At 39.5% G+C, this 18,531-nt stretch overlaps 1 protein-coding gene across 3 annotated transcripts in view; it reads right to left on the reverse strand.

The window, feature by feature from the left end:
- The window catches only part of CTNNA3 (catenin alpha 3), a 1,783,100-nt gene that overhangs the window by 1,741,994 nt on the left and 22,575 nt on the right, over positions 1-18,531 (reverse strand). For all 3 annotated transcript variants that reach the window (XM_030941008.1, XM_030941007.1, XM_030941009.1), the window contains exon 2: positions 14,633-14,736. In XM_030941008.1, the coding sequence (XP_030796868.1) occupies positions 14,633-14,731 (99 nt within the window). In that variant the 5' untranslated portion in view covers positions 14,732-14,736. The remainder of the gene's footprint in view (positions 1-14,632; positions 14,737-18,531) is intronic.

Consider the following 18,531-nt stretch of genomic DNA (forward strand, 5'->3'; position numbering starts at 1 on the left):
CACTTTGACCATATAACTTGCTTTGAGAAAAGCATTGTGAGTAGAATTGACATATGTCACATCCAGGTGAACATTTTGGGAGTTCTCACATGATTTATCATGTTCCATTTCCTCAGTTGCCATGACAGTGAAAGCACATGTTGAGATGAGTCTGTATTAGCCTGGGTCTCTGAGTGCCTGTACCGATCAGAAACCCCAGCTCACATTGGACATGTAGCTTGAGCAGGAAATAAATTTTATTAAGCCTCTGAGATTTGGGGGTTGTCTTCTTATCACAGCACAACCTTGCTTATGGTGACTAATACAGGGGCTGGTAGGTAAACTTGCCCAATGAGTATTATAGAGTCTATAAAAGCTATCCCCAAGGGGACAGGTGGGAGACACTATGGAGATAGAAATGAAAGAAGGCCAAGAGGTCCTACAAGACTTAGGGGTGAATGACAAAGAAATAATGTTTATTACTGTTTATCTAACTCTAGATTTACTTATTGAAAACATGGGATATATTTACAGTCAGAAAATACATTTGAACCGCTGCCCTTCAAAAAAAAAAAAAACTTTACAAAATATAACACATTTATAAAGAGTTTGTTATTACGATTATTTTAAGGAATTTTGAGTAAATCAATTCTTTTAACTCACATTCAACAAAAATCTGACACCTACCAAACTGTATTTTGCAGCAAATAAGATTATAGACAGTTTCATAATTTAATGACTGTAGCATGATCTAGCAGTTTATATCCTCTTCAGAGAGTATACAACACAGATATGTAAATTCTTTGAAGCACAATTCTGCATAAATAGACTTTCTGCATTGCATTGCCAAAGTTGGATCTTGAAAGTGATACAGTGCAGATGCCTACAGTTGCAATCACAAAAATGTAATTGCTGAGAAATTATTTCTGATCCATTGGATGAATTTATTACAGAGGGATGCAACTGTGTAAGTTATCACACAAGAAACTTCCAGTCAATGATTGAAATATATCCCAGGCTGAATACCCCTGCAAAATGACCTAGTGATTTGCCTGTGCCCAAGAGAAAAAAAATACATTAAAGATAAATCAGGTTTCATAGGGAAGAATTTGGTAACCATAAAAGAGCAGAATAAAGATTTATGAAGAAATGAATTCAGAAGTCAGAGTGACATAATAGTATCTATGACCAATTACTCCAAAAATTAAAATGTAATTTTGACTTTGAGTTATATACAGAGGTGATAAGTAACTTCTGTGGAACCCTAGAAGCAAAGGAATACAACATGAAGATAAATAATGAGGAAAGTGAAAAAAATTTTAATGGGACTACTGAATTAATAACTTTAGCTGGTGGCAATCTGAACTGAAAGATATGAACTTCTTTTGGAATGTTTTCCAGTGTAATCAGAGACTATATCATGTACTTAAACCATGTAACTATTTCAAATTAAACACTCTTTGTAACATTAGCCAAAATATGGAAACAACCATCTACAGATGAATGAATACAGAAAATGTGGTGTTCATGCAATGGAATATTATCCGGTCAAAAAAAAAAAAAAAAAAAGGAAATCCTGCCATTTTCTAACATGGATGAACCTGGAGGACACTATGCTAAATGGAATAAGCCAGACACAGAAAGGCAAATACTGTATGATCTCACTTATATGTGAAATCTAAAAAAGTTAAATTCAAAGAAGCAGATGGTAAAAGGGTGGTTTCCAGGTGCTAGTGAGTGGGGGAAATGGGGAAGATTGTTGGGCAAAGGATACAAAATTTCAGTTTTAAGATGAATACGTTTTGGGACTCTTAACGTGTAGCATGGTGACTATAGTTAATATATTGTATTCTTTACTCGAAATTTGATAAGAAAGTAGATTTTAAGTGTCTTAACCACACACACACACAAACGCACACACGATGGTAACTATGGGTAGAGATGGATGTGTTAATTCATTTGACTGTGGTAATCATTATACATTGTATATATACATCAAATCACATCATACACCTTGAATGTACAGAATTTTTGTCTCATTATTTGTCCATTAAATATATTAAAATAAAAAATAAACACTCCTTCCCCTCCTCCCTTGGTGTAGATGGTGGCGGCCAGATTCGGAGCCCCAACTTCGCTGCTGGGACCAAGATGGACAATTAGAAGCATCTATGTAGGAGGCCGAAGCAGGCGGATCATGAGGTCAGGAGATTGAGACCATCCTGGCTAACACAATGAAACCCTATCTCCACAAAAAATACAAAAAATTAGCTGGGCATGGTAGTGGGCACCTGTAGTCCCAGTTACTCGGGAGGCTGAAGCAGGAGAATGGTGTGAACCCGGGAGGAAGAGCTTGCAGTGAGCGGAGATCTCACCACTACACTCCAGTCTGGGCAACAGATCGAGATGTCTCAAAAAAAAAAAAGCAGTAGCTGTGGTCTGCCACTCAGAGAGGAAGGAAAGGAGCAAGTGAATTCTGCACCTTCAGCTGAAGTATCCAGGTTCTCGCATTGGGGCTGACTAGGCAAACAATTTGACCCACGAAGAACAAAGAAAAGCAGGGCAGGGCGATGGTCCACCTGGGAGCAGCAAGGAGCCAAATGAAACCCCACTCTCAGCCAAGTGAAGCAGTAAGTGATTGTGCGACCCCACCTGGAAAACCACGCTTTTCCCATGTATCTTTGCAACCCGTGGATCAGGAGCTCCTCTTGTGAGCCCACACCACCAGGGCATTGGGTCTGATACACAGAACTGTGTAGAATGTTGGCAGAGCAGCTGTTAAGGCACACACAGAGACCCAGGAGTTTTCCATACTCCAGCCCCAGGATCCCTGGCAAGATGGGAGATCTGTGCATATATATATATATCCCTAGGAAAGGGGCTAAAACCAGGGAGCCAAACAGCGCCATTCTGCAGGCCTGCTCCCACAGCACTCCACAAGTTAACACCCACTGACTTGGAATTCCAACCAGCCAATGGCGACAGGCTGGAGTCTGCCTGAAATGAGACCATGTTCCCTGGGGGAGGGGCAGCCACCATCTCCATAGTTCAGTTGACTCAGCCATTCCAGCCTGATGGCTTTGGAGAATACAAATGATCCAGACAATGAAGTGTCCCCAACAATGGCACAGCTGCCTTGCTAGATCATGGCCAGACTGATTCTTTAAGTAGGACCCCAATCCATTCCTCCTCACTGGGTGGGACCTCTCTGTGGGGGTTTCAGCCACCCCAGCAAGAGTTCTACAGACAAAGCCCTGATCTCTCCCTGGGATGGAGCTCCCAGGAGGAGGGGTGGCCACAATCTCTGTGATTCAGTGGACTCAGCCATTCCAGCCTGCCAGCTCTGGAGAATACAAACCATCCAGACGAGGAAGGATCCCCCACTCCCCTCTCCAACGCAGCATATCTGCTCCACCAGAAAGCATCCAGACTGCTTCTGATCCCATTCCTCCTGACCAAGTGAGACCTCCCAACAGGAGTCTCCAAACACCTCCTACAGGCACACTAGGAACAGCAACATGTCAGTACACTGCTGGGACAGAGCTTCCAGAGGAAGGAGCAGGCTGCTATCTTTGTTGTTTCACAGCCTTCACTGGTGATACTTTCAGCTATGAGGAAAACTGAGGCAACTAGAGACTGGAGTGAACCCCCAACAAACCACAGCAGCCCAACAGAAGAGTGACCTCGTGTCCGGAATTGGTGGGTTCTTGGTCTTGCTGACTTCAAGAATGAAGCCCCGGACCCTTGCGGTAAGAGTTACAGTTCTTAAAGATGGTGTGTCTGGAGTTTTTTCCGTCTTCCTGGTCGGTTCGTGGTCTTGCTGCCTTCAGGAGTGAAGCTGCAGACCTTCGCAGTGAGTGTTGCAGCTCATAAAGGCAGCGTGGATCCAAAGAGTGAGGAGCAGCAAGATTTATTGCAATGAGTGAAAGAACAAACTTTCACAATGTGGAAGGGGATCTGAGCGGGCTGAGAGTGGCTAGCTGGGGTAGCCTGCTTTCATTCCCTTATCTGGTCCCACCCACATCCTGCTGATTGGTTCATTTTACAGAGAGCTGATTGGTCCATTTTACAGAGAGCTGATTGGTCCGTTTTGACAGAGTGCTGCTTTGTGCATTTATAATCCTTGAGCTAGACACAGAGTGCTAGATGGAAAAGTTCTCCAAGTCCCCACTAGGTTAGCCAGACACAGAGTTAGTTAGATACAGAGTACCAATTCGTGTATTTACAAACTTTGAGCTAGACACAGAGTACTGATTGGTGTATTTACAAACCCTGAGCTGACACAGAGTGCTGATTGGTGCGTTTACAATCCCTTAGCTGTACATAAAAGTTCCCCAAGTTTCCACCAGACTCAGGAGCCCAGCTGGTCTCACCCAGTGGATCCCTCACCAGGGTTGCAGGGAGAGCTGCCCGCCAGTCCCGAGCCGCACCTGCACTCCTCAGCCCTTGGGTGGTTGATAGGACTGGGCGTCACAGAGTAGGGGGCGGCACCCATCAGGGAGGCTTGGGCTGTGCGGGAGCCCACAGTGGACGGGGGGCTTGGGCATGGCAGGCTGCACGTCCTAAGCGCTGCCCCATGGGGAGGCAGCTGAGGCCCAGCGAGAATTTGAGTACAAAGCCAGCAGTGCTGGGGACCAGGTGCAACCTCCACAGCTGCTGGCCCGGGTGCTAAGCCCCTCACTGCCCCTGGGCTGGCAGCACCAGCTGGCCACTCTGAGTGTGGGGGTCCACCAGCTGGCCACTCTGAGTGTGGGGTCCACTGAGCCTGTGCCCACGCCCACCAGAACTTGCGCTCGTCCACTAGCACCGCGTGCAGCCCCGGTTCCCGCCTGTGCCTCTCCCTCCACACCTCCCCGCAAGTGGAGGGAGCCGGCTCCAGCCTCGGCCAGCCCAGAGAGGGGCTCCCACAGTGCAGTGGCAGGCTGAAGGGCTCCTCAAGCACCGCCAGAGTGGACGCCGAGGCCGAGGAGGCTTCAAGAGTGAGGGCTGCTAACACGTTGTCACCTCTTAACCTGACTGTTAAAAGAAAAACAAACAGAAAACAACACAACACCAACAAAAAAGACTCCATAAAAACCCCATTAAAAGTGAGCTTAAAGACTATCTTGCTGAAATAGGGCAGGAAGACAAGCTTAGAGAAAAAAGAATGAAAAGGAACAAACAAAACCACTGAGAACATATATATAAATATATGGGAATATATAAAAAGACCAAACCTATGACTGACTGGAGTACCTGAAAGAGACAGGGAGGATGGAACCAAGTTGGAAAACACACTTCAGGATATCATCCAGGAGAACTTCCCCAACCTAGTAAAACAGGCCAACATATAAATTCAGGGAATACAGAGAACCCCAGTAAGACACTCCATGAGAAGATCAACCCCAAGACATGTAATCATCAGATTCTTCAAGGTTAAAATGAAAGAAAAAATGTCAAGCGTAGCCAGAAAGAAAGGCCAAGTCACCTACAAAGGGAAGCCCATCAGACTAACAGCAGACCACTCAATGGAAACCCTATAAGGCAGAACAGACTGGGGGCCAATATTTAACATTCTTAAAGAAAAAAATTTCCAACCTAGAATTTCATATCTGGCCAAACTAAGCTTCATAAATGAAGAAGAAATAAGATCCTTTTCAGACAGGCAAATGCTAAGGGAATTTGTCACCATCTGGTCTGCCTTGTAAGAGCTCCTAAAGGAAGCATTTAATATGGAAAAGAAAAAGCATTATCAACCACTAAAAAAACACACTGAAGTACACAGACCAGTGACACTATGAAACAACTGCATAAACAAGTCTGCAAAATAACCAGCTAGCATCGTGATGACAGGATCAAATTCATACAACAATATTAACTTTAAAAGTAAATGGGCTAAGTATTCCAATTAAAAGACACAGAATAACAAGTTGGATAAACAGCCAAGACCCATCGAAGTGCTGTCTTCAAGTGACCCATCTCACATGCAAAGACACACGTTGACTCAAAATAAAGGGATGGAGGAAAATTTACCAAGCAAATGGAAAACAGAAAAAAAAAAAGCAGAGTTTGCAATCTTAGTTTCTGATAAAATAGACTTTAAAACAACAAAGATAAAAAAAGACAAAGAGCATTACTTAATGATAAAGGGTTCAAATTGACAAGAAAAGCTAAATATCCTATATACATACACACAATACAGGAGCACACAGAAGCATAAAGCAAGTTCTTAGACACCTACAAAGAGACTTAGATTGGGAAATTTAAATACCCCACTGACAATATTAAGACAGATCATCAAGACAGAAAATTTAACAAAGATATTCAGGACCTGAACTGAGCTCTGGATCAAGTAGACCTAATAGATATCTACAAAACTCTCTACCCAAAAACAATAGAATATATATTCTTCTCATTCACGATATGGTACATACTCTAAAATTGATCACATAATCAGAACTAAAACACTCCTCTGCAAATGTAAAGGAACTGAAGTAATACAAACAGTCTCTCAGACCACAGCACAATCAAATTAGAACTCAAGATTAAGAAATTAACTCAAAGCAGCCGGGTGCAGTGGCTCAAGCCTGTAATCCCAGCACTTTGGGAGGCCAAGATGCGCGGATCACGAGGTCAGGAGATTGAGACCATCCTGGCTAACACGATAAAACCCCTTCTCTACTAAAAAACACAAAAAACTAGCCAGGCGAGGTGGTGGACGCCTGTAGTCCCAGCTACTCGGGAGGCTGAGGCAGGAGAATGGCGTAAACCCTGGAGGCGGAGCTTGCAGTGAGCTGAGATCCGGCCACTGCACTCCAGCCTGGGCGACAGAGTGAGACTCCGTCAGGAGATCGAGACCATCCTGGCTAACATGGTGAAACCCCGTCTCTACTAAAAAAATACAGAAAACTAGCCGGGCGAGGTGGCGGGCGCCTGTAGTCCCAGCTACTCGGGAGGCTGAGGCAGGAGAATGGCGTGAACCCGGGAGGCGGAGCTTGCAGTGAGCTGAGATCCGGCCACTGCACTCCAGCCTGGGCGACAGAGCGAGACTCCGTCTCAAAAAAAAAAAAAAAAAAGAAATTAACTCAAAGCCACACAACTACGTGGAAATTAGGTAACCTGCTCCTGAATGACTGTTGGGTAAATAATGAAATTAAGGCAGAAATCAAGAAGTTCTTTGAAACTAATGAGAACAAAGACACCACTTAACAGAATCTCTGGGACATAGCTAAAGCAGCATTAGGAGGTAAATTTATAGCACTAGATGCCCACATCAAAAGCTTGAAAGATCTCAAGTTACAACCTAATATCTCACCTAAAAGAACTGGAGAACTAAGAGAAAACCCCAAAGCTAGCAGAAGGCAAGAAAAAAACCAAAATCAGATCTTAACTGAAGGAGATAGAGAAACAAAAAAAACGTTTCAAAAAATCAATGAATCCAGGAGTTGTTTTTTGGAAAAAATAATAAAATAGATAGACCACTAGCTAGAGTAATGAAGAAGAAAAGAGAGAAGAATCAAATAAACACAATCAGAAATGATAAGGGGGATATCATCACTGACCCCACAGAAATACAAACAACCATAAGAGAATACTATAAACACCTCTATGCACATAAACTAGAAAATCTAGAAGAAATGAATAAATTCCTGGACACATACACCTTCCCAAGACTGAACCAGGAAACAAATGAATGCCTGAATAGACCAATAATGAGTTTTGAAATAGAGGCAGCAATAAATAGCCTACCAACCCAAAAAAAAGCCCAGGACCAGAAAGATTTATAGCTGAATTCTACCAGAGGTACAAAGAAGGACTGGTATCATTTCCACTAAAACTATTCAAAAAATTGAAAAGAAGGGACTCCTCTCTAATTCATTCTATGAGGTCAGCATCATCCTGATAACAAAATCTGGTAGAGATACAACAACAACAAAAAAAACTTCAGGCCAATATCCTTGATGAACATCGATACAAAAATCTTCAATAAAATACTGGCAAACTGAATCCAAGAGCACATCAAGAAAATTATCCACCATGATCAAGTTGTCTTCATCCCTGGGATGCAAGGTTGGTTCAACACATGTAAATCAACAAATGTGATTCATCACATAAACAGAACTAAAGACAAAAACCACATGATTATCTCAATAGATGTAGAAGAGGCCTTTGATAAAATTCAACATCTCTTCACGTTAAAAAAAAAAACTCTCAATAAACTAGGTATTGAAGGAATATACCTCAAAAAAATAAAAACCATCTATGACAAACCCACAGCCAATATCATACTAAATGGGCAAAAGCTGGAAGCATTCCCCTTGAAAATGCACAAGACAAGAATGTCCTCTCTCACCACTCCTATTCAACATAATATCGAAAGTTCTGGCCAGGACAGTAAGGCCAAGAGAAAGAAATAAAGAGTATTCAAATGGGAAGAGAGGAAGTCAAATTATCTTTATTTGCAGATGACATGATCCTATATCTAGAAAAAGCCCATTGTCTCAGCCCAAAAGCTCCTTAAGCTGATAAGCAACTTCAGCAAAGTCTCAGGATACAAAATCACTGTGCAAAAATTGCTAGCATTCCTATACACCAACAACAGGAAATCAGAGAGCCAAATCATGAATGAACTCCCAATTATGATTGCTACAAAAATAATAAAAGATCTAAGAACACAGCTAACAAGGGAAGTGAAAGCCTTCTTCAAGGAGAACTACAAACCACTGCTCAAGGAAATCAGAGAGGACACAAACAAATGGAAAAACATTCCATCCTCATGGGTAGGAAAAATCATGGTCATTAGAATGGCCACACTGCCCAAAGCAATTTATAGATTCAATGCTATTCCTATTAAACTACTACAGACATTTTTTACATAATTAAAAAAAAACTATTTTAAAATGTATTTGGAACCAAAAAACAGCCCAAATAGCCAAGACAATCCTAAGCAAAAAGAACAAAGCTGGAGGCTTCACACTATCTAACTTCAAACTATACTACAGGACTACAGTAACCAAAACAGCATGGTACTGGTATAAAAACAGACATATAGACCAATGGAACAGAATAGGGAACTCAGAAATAAGACCACAAACCTACAACCGTCTGATCTTCAACAATCCTGACAAAAACAAGCAATGGGGAAAAGATTTCCTGTTTAATAAATAGTGCTGGGAGAACTGGCTAGCCACACGCAGAAAATTGAAACTGGACCCCTACCTGACACCATATACAAAAAGTAACCCAAGAGGGATTAAATATTTAAATGTAAAACCCAAACTATAAAAACCCTAGAAGATAACTGAGGCAGTATCATTCAGGACATAGGCACAGGCAAAGATTTCATGATGAAAATGCCAAAAGCAATTGCAACAAAAGCAAAAATAGATAAATGGGATATAATTAAACTGAAGAGTTTCCTCACAGCAAAAGAAACTATCATCAGAGTGAAGAGGCAACCTACAGAATGGGAGAAAATTTTTGCAGTCTATCCATCTGAAAAAGGTCTAATATCCAGAGTCTACAAAGAACTTAAACAAATTTACAAGAAAAAAAAATAAACCATTAAAAGGTGGGCAAAAGACATGAACAGACACTTCTCAAAAGAAGACATACATGCAGCCAAAAAACATGAAGAAAAGTTCAACATCGGCTGGGCGCAGTGGCTCACTCCTATAATCCCAGCCGTTTGGGAGGCTGAGGTGAGCAGATCATCTGAGGTCAGGAGTTCAAGACCAGCCTGGCCAACATGGTGAAATCCCATGTCTACTAAGAATACAAAAATTAACTGGGCATGGTGGCATGTGCCTGTAAACCCAGCTACCAGGAGGCTGACACAGGAGAATCACTGAAACCCAGGAGGTGGAGGTTGCAGTGAGCCGAGATCATGCCACTGCACTCCAGTCTGGGTGACAGAGCAAGACTCTGTCTCAAAAAACAAAAAAGTTCAACATCACTCATCATTGGAGAAATGCAAATCAAAACAACAATGAGATACCATCTCACACCAGTCAGAATGCTTATTAAAAAGTCAAAAAACAACAGATGCTGACGAGGTTGCAGAAAAAAAGGAATGCTTTTGCATTGTTGGTGGGTATGTAAATTAGTTCAACCATTGTGGAAGACAGTGTGGCAATTCCTCAAAGACCTAGATGCAGAAATACCATTTAACTCAGCAATCCCATTATTGGGTATATACCCAAAGGAATATATATCATTCCATTATAAAGATACATGCACGTATATGTTCATTGCAGCACTATTCACAATAGCAAAGACATGGAATCAACCTAAATGCCCATCAATGATAGACTGGATAAATAAAATGTGGTACATATATACCATGGAATACTATGCAGTCACAAAAAAGAACAAGTTCAAGTCCTTTGCAGGGACGTGGATGAAGTTGGAAGTCATTATCCTCAGCAAACTAATGCAGGAACAGAAAACCAAACACCATATGTTCTCACTTATAAGTGGGAGCTGAAGGATGAGAACAAATGGACTCATGGGGGGAACATACTGGGACCTGTCAGCAGGTGTTGGGGGAGGGAGAGCATCAGGAAGAATAGCTAATGGATGCTGGGCTTAATACTTAGGTGATAGGATGATCTGTGCAGTAAGCCACCATGGCACATGTTTACCTATGTAACAAACCTGCACATCCTGCACATGTACTCCTGAACTTAAAATAAAAGTTGATGAAAAATAAATATTGAGGTCTACTTAGCCTTTTCAAATAAACAGGTTATTCTTTTTTTTCTTGTATTATACCTTAAGTTCTGGGATACATGTGCAGAACGTACAAGTTTTTTGCATAGATATACACGTGCCATGGTGGTTTGCTGCACCCATCAACCTATCATCCACATTAGGTATTTCTCCTAACGCTATCCCGCCTCTAACCCCCGACCCCCTGACAGGCCCCGGTGTGTGACATTCCCCTCCCTGTGTCCATGTGTTCTCATTGTGCAACTCCCACTTATGAGTGAGAACACACGGCATTTGGTTTTCTCTTCTTGTAATAGTTTGCTGAGAATGATGGTTTCCAGCTTCATCCATGTCCCTGCAAAGGACATGAACTCATCCTTTTTTATGGCTGCATAGTATTCCATGGTGTGTATGTGCCATGTTTTCTTTATCCAGTCTGTCACTGATGGGCATTTGGGTTGGTTCTGAGTCTTTGCTATTGTGAACAGTGCTCCAATAAACATACGTGTGCATGTGTCTTTATAGCAGAATGATTTGTAATCCTTTGGGTATATACCCAGTAATGGGATTGCTGGGTCAAATGGTATTTCTGGTTCTAGATCCTTGAGGAATTGCCACACTGTCTTCCACAATGGTTGAACTAATTTACACTCCCACCAACAGTGTAAAAGCATTCCTATTTCTCCATATCCTCTCCAGCATCTGTTGTTTCCTGACTTTTTATGATCACCATTCTAACTGGCATGAGATGGTATCTCATTATAGTTTTGATTTGCATTTCTCTAATGATCAGTGATGATGAGCTTTTTTTCATATGTTTATTGGCCGCATAAACGTCTTCTTTTGAGAAGTGTCTGTTCATATCCTTTGTCCACTTTTTGATGGAGTTGTTTTTTCTTGTAAATTTTAAACAGCTTATTTTTATCTAAAAAAACAAAAATAAACACTTTTTAAAAAACAAAAAAGAATGTGATGAGACACTTAACATGATGTTATGCTAGAAAAAACCTTTAATATAATTTAATGAGATATTTTATTTGTGTTGGTGGGTAATACATGATCAAAGTGACAGATACAAGAAGGCTGAACATCAAATCCAAAAAGATCAGTTATTTTAAAATATAACTCTTTGACTTTGAAATGTACTGGTTTTTGATAAGGAGAATCCCATTATAAAAAAACAAGAGTGTATACAAATAATTTTGCTAAATAGAATTCTGCTTTATAAGATATTTATTACATATAGTTGATATTATATAATTAGTATTTTAATTTAATATCACTTGAGTATTGCTAAGACCACAAAATAATTTTTGTAGCTGAGACATTGATGTTGTATACCAAAGCACTTTTAAGAAATCAGTGAATATTTTGAAAACACTGACAACAATCTTAAGGAGGACAAAATTAGCAATCACATTTACATGTCGCAGAACTGTCTGGTATGTAAAAGGTAATTAGTTCCATTTCTGTGACTCATCTACTTGTGGATCATGAAAAGTCTGAATCCAAGAACATCAAAAGCCCTCTAAAACTAGTATAATCACACTTTTTAAAAGAGATGTATTTCTTTCCAATCAAATAAGATTACTCAGGTCATTTTCATCCTTCTAATTTTATAGGTGAACTCAATAAATGTTTATAGATGGTTATAATCGATTTAGAACATGCCATAAAACACACACATGTGCACACACAGACACACACACACACACACATGCACACACATACTGTGACTGGCATTACCCTTTAATGTGAATTTACTTAGAATACTTTCTATTAACTTCTTTAGCAATGTACTTGACTAAAGCAAAATATCTATCAGTTTCAGTTAGAATATAAAAAGTAGTTTCCCCACGATACTCTCTCTGTATACAAGCAACATGTCAGCAACCTTTGTGATTAGCAAGTTTTAAGTGACCAACTCTAATGTTCCATTGTTATAGAGCAAATAAGGGTTATACACTAGCATTAATGTATTTGTTTTCACCAGCCATCTCCAAAATGAAGGTCATTTCCCTATTCCCACTCCTTATAATTGGATAGGAACAAAACCTTACATGACTTGTGAGCCCACTTACAGGGTGGCTACAATTCCTTTACTTTTTAAAATATTTCGCCTTGAAAAAATAATTATTCAAATTCCATTAAGGGAAAAGATATTACTTGAGTTTCTTCTCAAATCAAAGTTTCAAATTACTGTTATTAGCATATGATACATTAACATATAAAGTCAAAAACTGTCCCCAAAAAACTTGGCGATATGTATGAAAAAGTATAAAAATACTTGTATCTTGGCCATTAACTTTTACATTTGTAACTAATTCTAGTGAAATAATACAAATTGATGACAAAAATGTATATACAAAGATGTTCAGCACAGCAGTATTTATCATAGGAAAAAACAGAAACACTCTAAATGTCCAAAAACACGAGGCTACTTAAAAAAAAAACTATAGTGCAGCCATATGATATATAAGTAAACAGCAGTTTTATTAGACCATGCTTACAAATAAATAGGAAAATTATTAAAATATCATTTAAAATGGAAAAGTGGGATTAAAGTCTACATATATAGTACTAGCTCCACTTGTTCTCCTGTAACTTTATTGTACTGGAAGTAAATGCACCAAAACATTAATGTTTATCTCTTGGTAAAATTATGAGTGTTTTTAATTCTATTTTTTTAACTTTTTTTGACATTCTAATTTTTTTGTGAACTTAATTAGAAAAACAAATGAGGGGTTTTATTTTTTCTTTCTTTTTTTTTTTTCAAACAGGGTCTCACTATGTTGCCCAGACTGGTCTTTAACTCCTGGACTCAAGCAATCCTCCCACCTTGGCCTCCCAAACTGCTGGGATTATAGGCATGAGCCACTGCACCCAGCCTTTTTTCTTTTTAACATGAAACTGTTTAGTGGATGACGAAGACGGACTTTAATGAAGTCTCCACAGTCATCTAGTATAAGTTTCACACCAGATATTAGTGCCGTTAAGACTGCCAAAGTTAACTATTACGGTATCATCGGGGAGGCACAGGTTTTGAATTGTCTTTCAAGTAGCAGATATCAACTTGCACAATATATACAAATCTATAAAAATATGTAAACTTGTAAAAATATGTACAAAGTCTATTTTCAGAGCTACTCCCCTCCCCACATCCATCTCACAAAAAAGATAAGCAGAACACATTTAAATGATCTGAGGAAAGGTCGGCATAGTTTTTCACCCAAGTAACCCTTGGGTTCTTTTGAGTCCCTAGGAAAAGGGACTTGAATCTTGTATTCAGAGGCATGATGTAAGGCCTAAAGGGGAGTTCCCTCACAAACTGTGGGTTAAGTACAAAAATTTAAATCTATACCACTGCATAAGTTTCTTCAAGCCCTGCTCTAAGAAAATGCAATATACGAAATCTCGACTTACATAATAAAAAAAATCGGAGAATCATTATGCGTATCATCAAAGGATTATTCACCTTATGAAAGACTTCGTCACAGAATTCCTTTAAATAGCTGCTTTTCTCATACATTTTAGTATTTTAAAGGTAATTTCCTACTTGGCAAATGAGATGCCATGTGCCTAAGGCAAGTTAGTAAAATTCTCTAGGCCTCAGTTTCCTCATCTATATGATAAAGATGGTTTTAACCATGTTACCTGCCTCATTCAGTTTTCATGATTATCAAAGAAAAAAATTTATATAAAGGTACTCTGAAAATTATATATATATATATATTATTACTGTTATTATTGCTAAAAGAGAATGTGAGGGAATTTTCAGAATACACACTTTTCACATCTTAACAACATACATACCTACTTTTCACATCTTAACTCTTTAAAGGACAATTTTAGATGACATATTCATATATAAAAATCAAACCTTGTTTTTCTTCATTATTCATTTTTCCCATTTTTTTCATTCTTCTGCAGTTATTATATATCATAATTTCCATGGTATTAATACCTGGATTATGAGAGGCTCCAGTAGCTTCTCTACGGTGAATGTTTGGACCTGCAGATCCTGAGGATCGATATTCAGTGTGATTGGTGTTTCAGCTGACATGCTGCCTGTGCACAAACACAAAAAGATGCTTATTAGTAAAGAAAACTGTTTTCTAAAGAAGAACACTCATGAAAATCAAGGAATGGGTAAAACTTGTATTCAGCACCTCTTCCTGATAACAACCGTAGCCCTCAGAGGACCAGGCTACAAAATCTACCTTCAGAGAAAGAAGATATTCCCCAACTGTTTCCTGAGGTCATGCTGTCTGGCCTTAGGTCCTGTAACAAATTAATTTACACCAGTATGTTCATAATTAAATTAACAACTCATCTGAGGTGGGTTTGTATTTAAGCAGTAGTCTTAAGTGATCAGAATGGTAAGACACATCTTACAGCGTTCAAGTCCTTTGGTTTCTGTGAAATCACAGCACTGAGGCAGCCTACCCCCATATTTTGCTCCTTCTTGTTAATGATGACTTAGACAAGGAACAAGCAACCCTTTGAAAGACATGGAAACAAGTAAAGATATGTCTTTACTTGATTTAGAGATTGTTTATTTGAGGGTTTTGACTGGAGAAGGTTAAAGGCAATTTACCTTCTTGGACAGGAAAAGAAACTAATATAAATTGCACAGTTGTTGTAAAAAGAGAAAAGCCCCTGAGAAGGCATGGATATTTGGTCAAGACAAAATAAGAAGAAAAAAAAAAAAAGAACTGCAAGCCATTCTTTAAGGCATTAACATTATCCTTAAAAATCAATTGGCCGGGTGCGGTGGCTCAAATGCCTGTAATCCCAGCACTTTGGGAGGCCGAGGCGGGCGGATCACGGGGTCAGGAGATGGAGACCATCCTGGCTAACACGGTGAAACCGCGTCTCTACTAAAAATACAAAAAATTAGCCAGGCGTGGTGGCAGGCACCTGTAGTCCCAGCTACTCAGGAGGCTGAGGTAGGAGAATGGCGTGAACCCGGGAGGCGGAGCTTGCAGTGAGCCAAGATTGCGCCACTGCACTCCAGCCTGGGCGACAGAGCAAGACTCTGTCTCAAAAAAAAAAAAATCAATTTATTGAGATTTTTGCCTAATAATATACATTTACATCAAATGACCATATGTGGCATGTCATAGTTGGATTAATATTCAAAATATCTAGCCATGTTTTCAAATAGCTTTAATATATTATTCATTCATCTACTAAAAACTACAGTAAGTGTTAAGAATTTTATATGAAAGTCACTGGTATCGTTGACTGCAAAGAGAGAGCACACTTCCTGAAATGTAGCATATTTCTAGATAGTTCTCTTTCTCTTACTGAAAATAACTCAAATGGCCTGCCCAGGGCCCCACTAGCCCCTTCAAACATGCCAAGTGTGTCCTTGTTCCTAGTCTATGCTTAACTCTATCACAAGCCACTTACAAGGTGGCTACAAAATCCTTAACTTTTTAAAAGATTTTGCCTTGAAAAAATAATTACTCAAATTATATTAAGTGAAAAGATATTACTTGAGTTTCTTCTCAAATCAAAATTTCAAATTACTGTTATTAGCATACGATACATCAACATATAAAGTCAAAGCCCTACAATTTAGCCCTTTTCTACCTTGTTTCTCTCTCCTTTGCATTTATTTTTTTTTTCCTTCCAAAAGTAGAAACATGGTCTCTTTTCTCAGCCATTCAGCTGCAATGTACGAGACATGCTTCAAGAAAGGCTCCAAACACTATTGCCAAATGGTTGCTCTCAAATGCATTTCTAGAACTGAAATGTTTTAGTTTGGTTTGGTTTTGATTTTGCTTTTTCAATCATTTCACCTACGACTTTGATTCCTTCTAACACAGGGAAATCTAAATTGACAAATAGTCTATCCTGTGGTGACCTTTCTGCATAGCCCAGAGTCAATCTATGCAATAGGATATGTCCGTCAATGTATAGCCTTAGGGTTCTATCAAATAAGTCCTCACAAAAGGATTTACTTGTTACCCCTCTATGACATGTACTATCCTACATAAAAATCAAGTCAAGATTGTTGCCATTGCTTTGTTCTTTCATCTGAAGGACAAAAGTAGAGGAGACTGTTGTGAACTAAAATAAAATGTGGCGAACCTTGGCAGCCTTTAAAAACATGTCGTTTTCACTGTGAAATTCACGACTGGTTTCCAAAGCTACATGGCCACCAGAAATTGAAAGTAAGGAAGATAAAAACTTAAGGAAAGCAAAAATTATCCGTATCATATGTAAACCCTTCTAGAAGAATTTTTCAGCCTAGAAGGATCTTTCTAAAAGGAGTGCTTTTTAGCCAAGAGACAAAAGACAACCTAATTTAGCCAAAGTATATTCTAAGTCTGTGTTCATGTCTTTAACACAAATTAAGTAAAAGTTTTTCAAAAGTTCATTTTTCCATGGTGAAAATTACTTTAAAAAAATAAGTCCTTGAACTTGGCTTCATATAATTATTAGTCTTTAAATAAATGCTATTTCTTATTTTTTAAAAATCTTCCTGCTTTTTTGTATGTCCTGGTCAGCATTCCTAACTGATTTAGAAATTAGGGCTATCAGAGGCAGAAAACTGCATAATTTTGCAAATGAAATTGAAGTAAAGTCTAAATCTGACAAATTGTAGGTATAGCAATACCACAACGCAAATCCAAAACAAAAATCCTACTAGGTTGTAAGTATTACATTCTGAGGCATTTGCATTTTATTTTGTTTTATTTTTGAGACAGAGTTTTGCTTTTGTTGACCAGGCTGGAGTGCAATGGTGCCATCTCGGCTCACCACAACCTCCGCCTCCCAAGTTCAACCAATTTTCCTGCCTCAGCCTCCCGAATAGCTGGCATTACAGGCATGCGCCTCCACGCCCAGCTAATTTTGTATGTTTAGTAGAGACGGGGTTTCTCCATGTTGGTCACGCTGGTCTCGAACTCCCAACCTCAGGTGATCCACCCGCCTCAGCCTCCCAAAGTGCCGGGATTGCAGGCGGGAGCCACCACACCTGGTCGGCATTTGCATTTTATAATCTATAAAATCTTAGGAGTCAGGCAGCACCTCCCAAATGATTCAAGAATACCTTCTACACAACCTTCATTTCACCAATATACTGGGCTTGGATGAACAGAAATGATGAGAAGCTTACTATACCATTAGATGCTCGTTGAGTTGAAACCTGCCACTTTTAAACTTTTACCCAAAAGAGACAGCTTAATAAAGGGGAAAAAGTACACTTTATAAATAAAGTAAGAAAAGTACAGATTTGGAAAGAGACTATAACAAAATCCCAGTTTTCAGAATCAAAGGAAGGAAAACAAATCTCTTGACAGTGGTGATAGATGTCTCCAGAGAAAGACACCAAGGCAGGGCAAACCCAACCATGTGGATCCTTCCCTTCTCCGCAAACTATCTTGTCTGCAATGCCTCAATTTCCTACATTCCACTTTATTCCCTGCTTGAAACTGAACTTTTATCATTTTATATCAATTTTAAATTCATTTGGTTTGACACACATTTCACTTCTAAATGTAGTTAACTCCGAGAGGTCAAGGGGTGCACACATTCAGTCACACATCAGTATGAACTAAGTCATTGCTCACCCTGTGCACATCTTATTACAGCATAAACCACATTGTGTTTTCATCGTGCCCTGGCAGCAAAGGAGAGTGATGATGGAAGATCAGAGAGATACACAGAGAAGCCAGTGGAAAACTTTACCCATTTCCAAAATTTGCCTAAGGATGGCCATTCCCTCACAAATATTAAAGAGAAAACGTTTGGCACCTACTTCTCCTCCCTACAGTAACACATAACCACCACCTCTCTCCCACCGCCCCCCCCCCCAACCCCCTACTCCTCACCACCCACTCCAGGGCTCAG

This window comes from Rhinopithecus roxellana, chromosome 11 (assembly GCF_007565055.1).
Source record: "Rhinopithecus roxellana isolate Shanxi Qingling chromosome 11, ASM756505v1, whole genome shotgun sequence".
In the NCBI taxonomy this organism is placed as follows: domain Eukaryota; kingdom Metazoa; phylum Chordata; class Mammalia; order Primates; family Cercopithecidae; genus Rhinopithecus; species Rhinopithecus roxellana.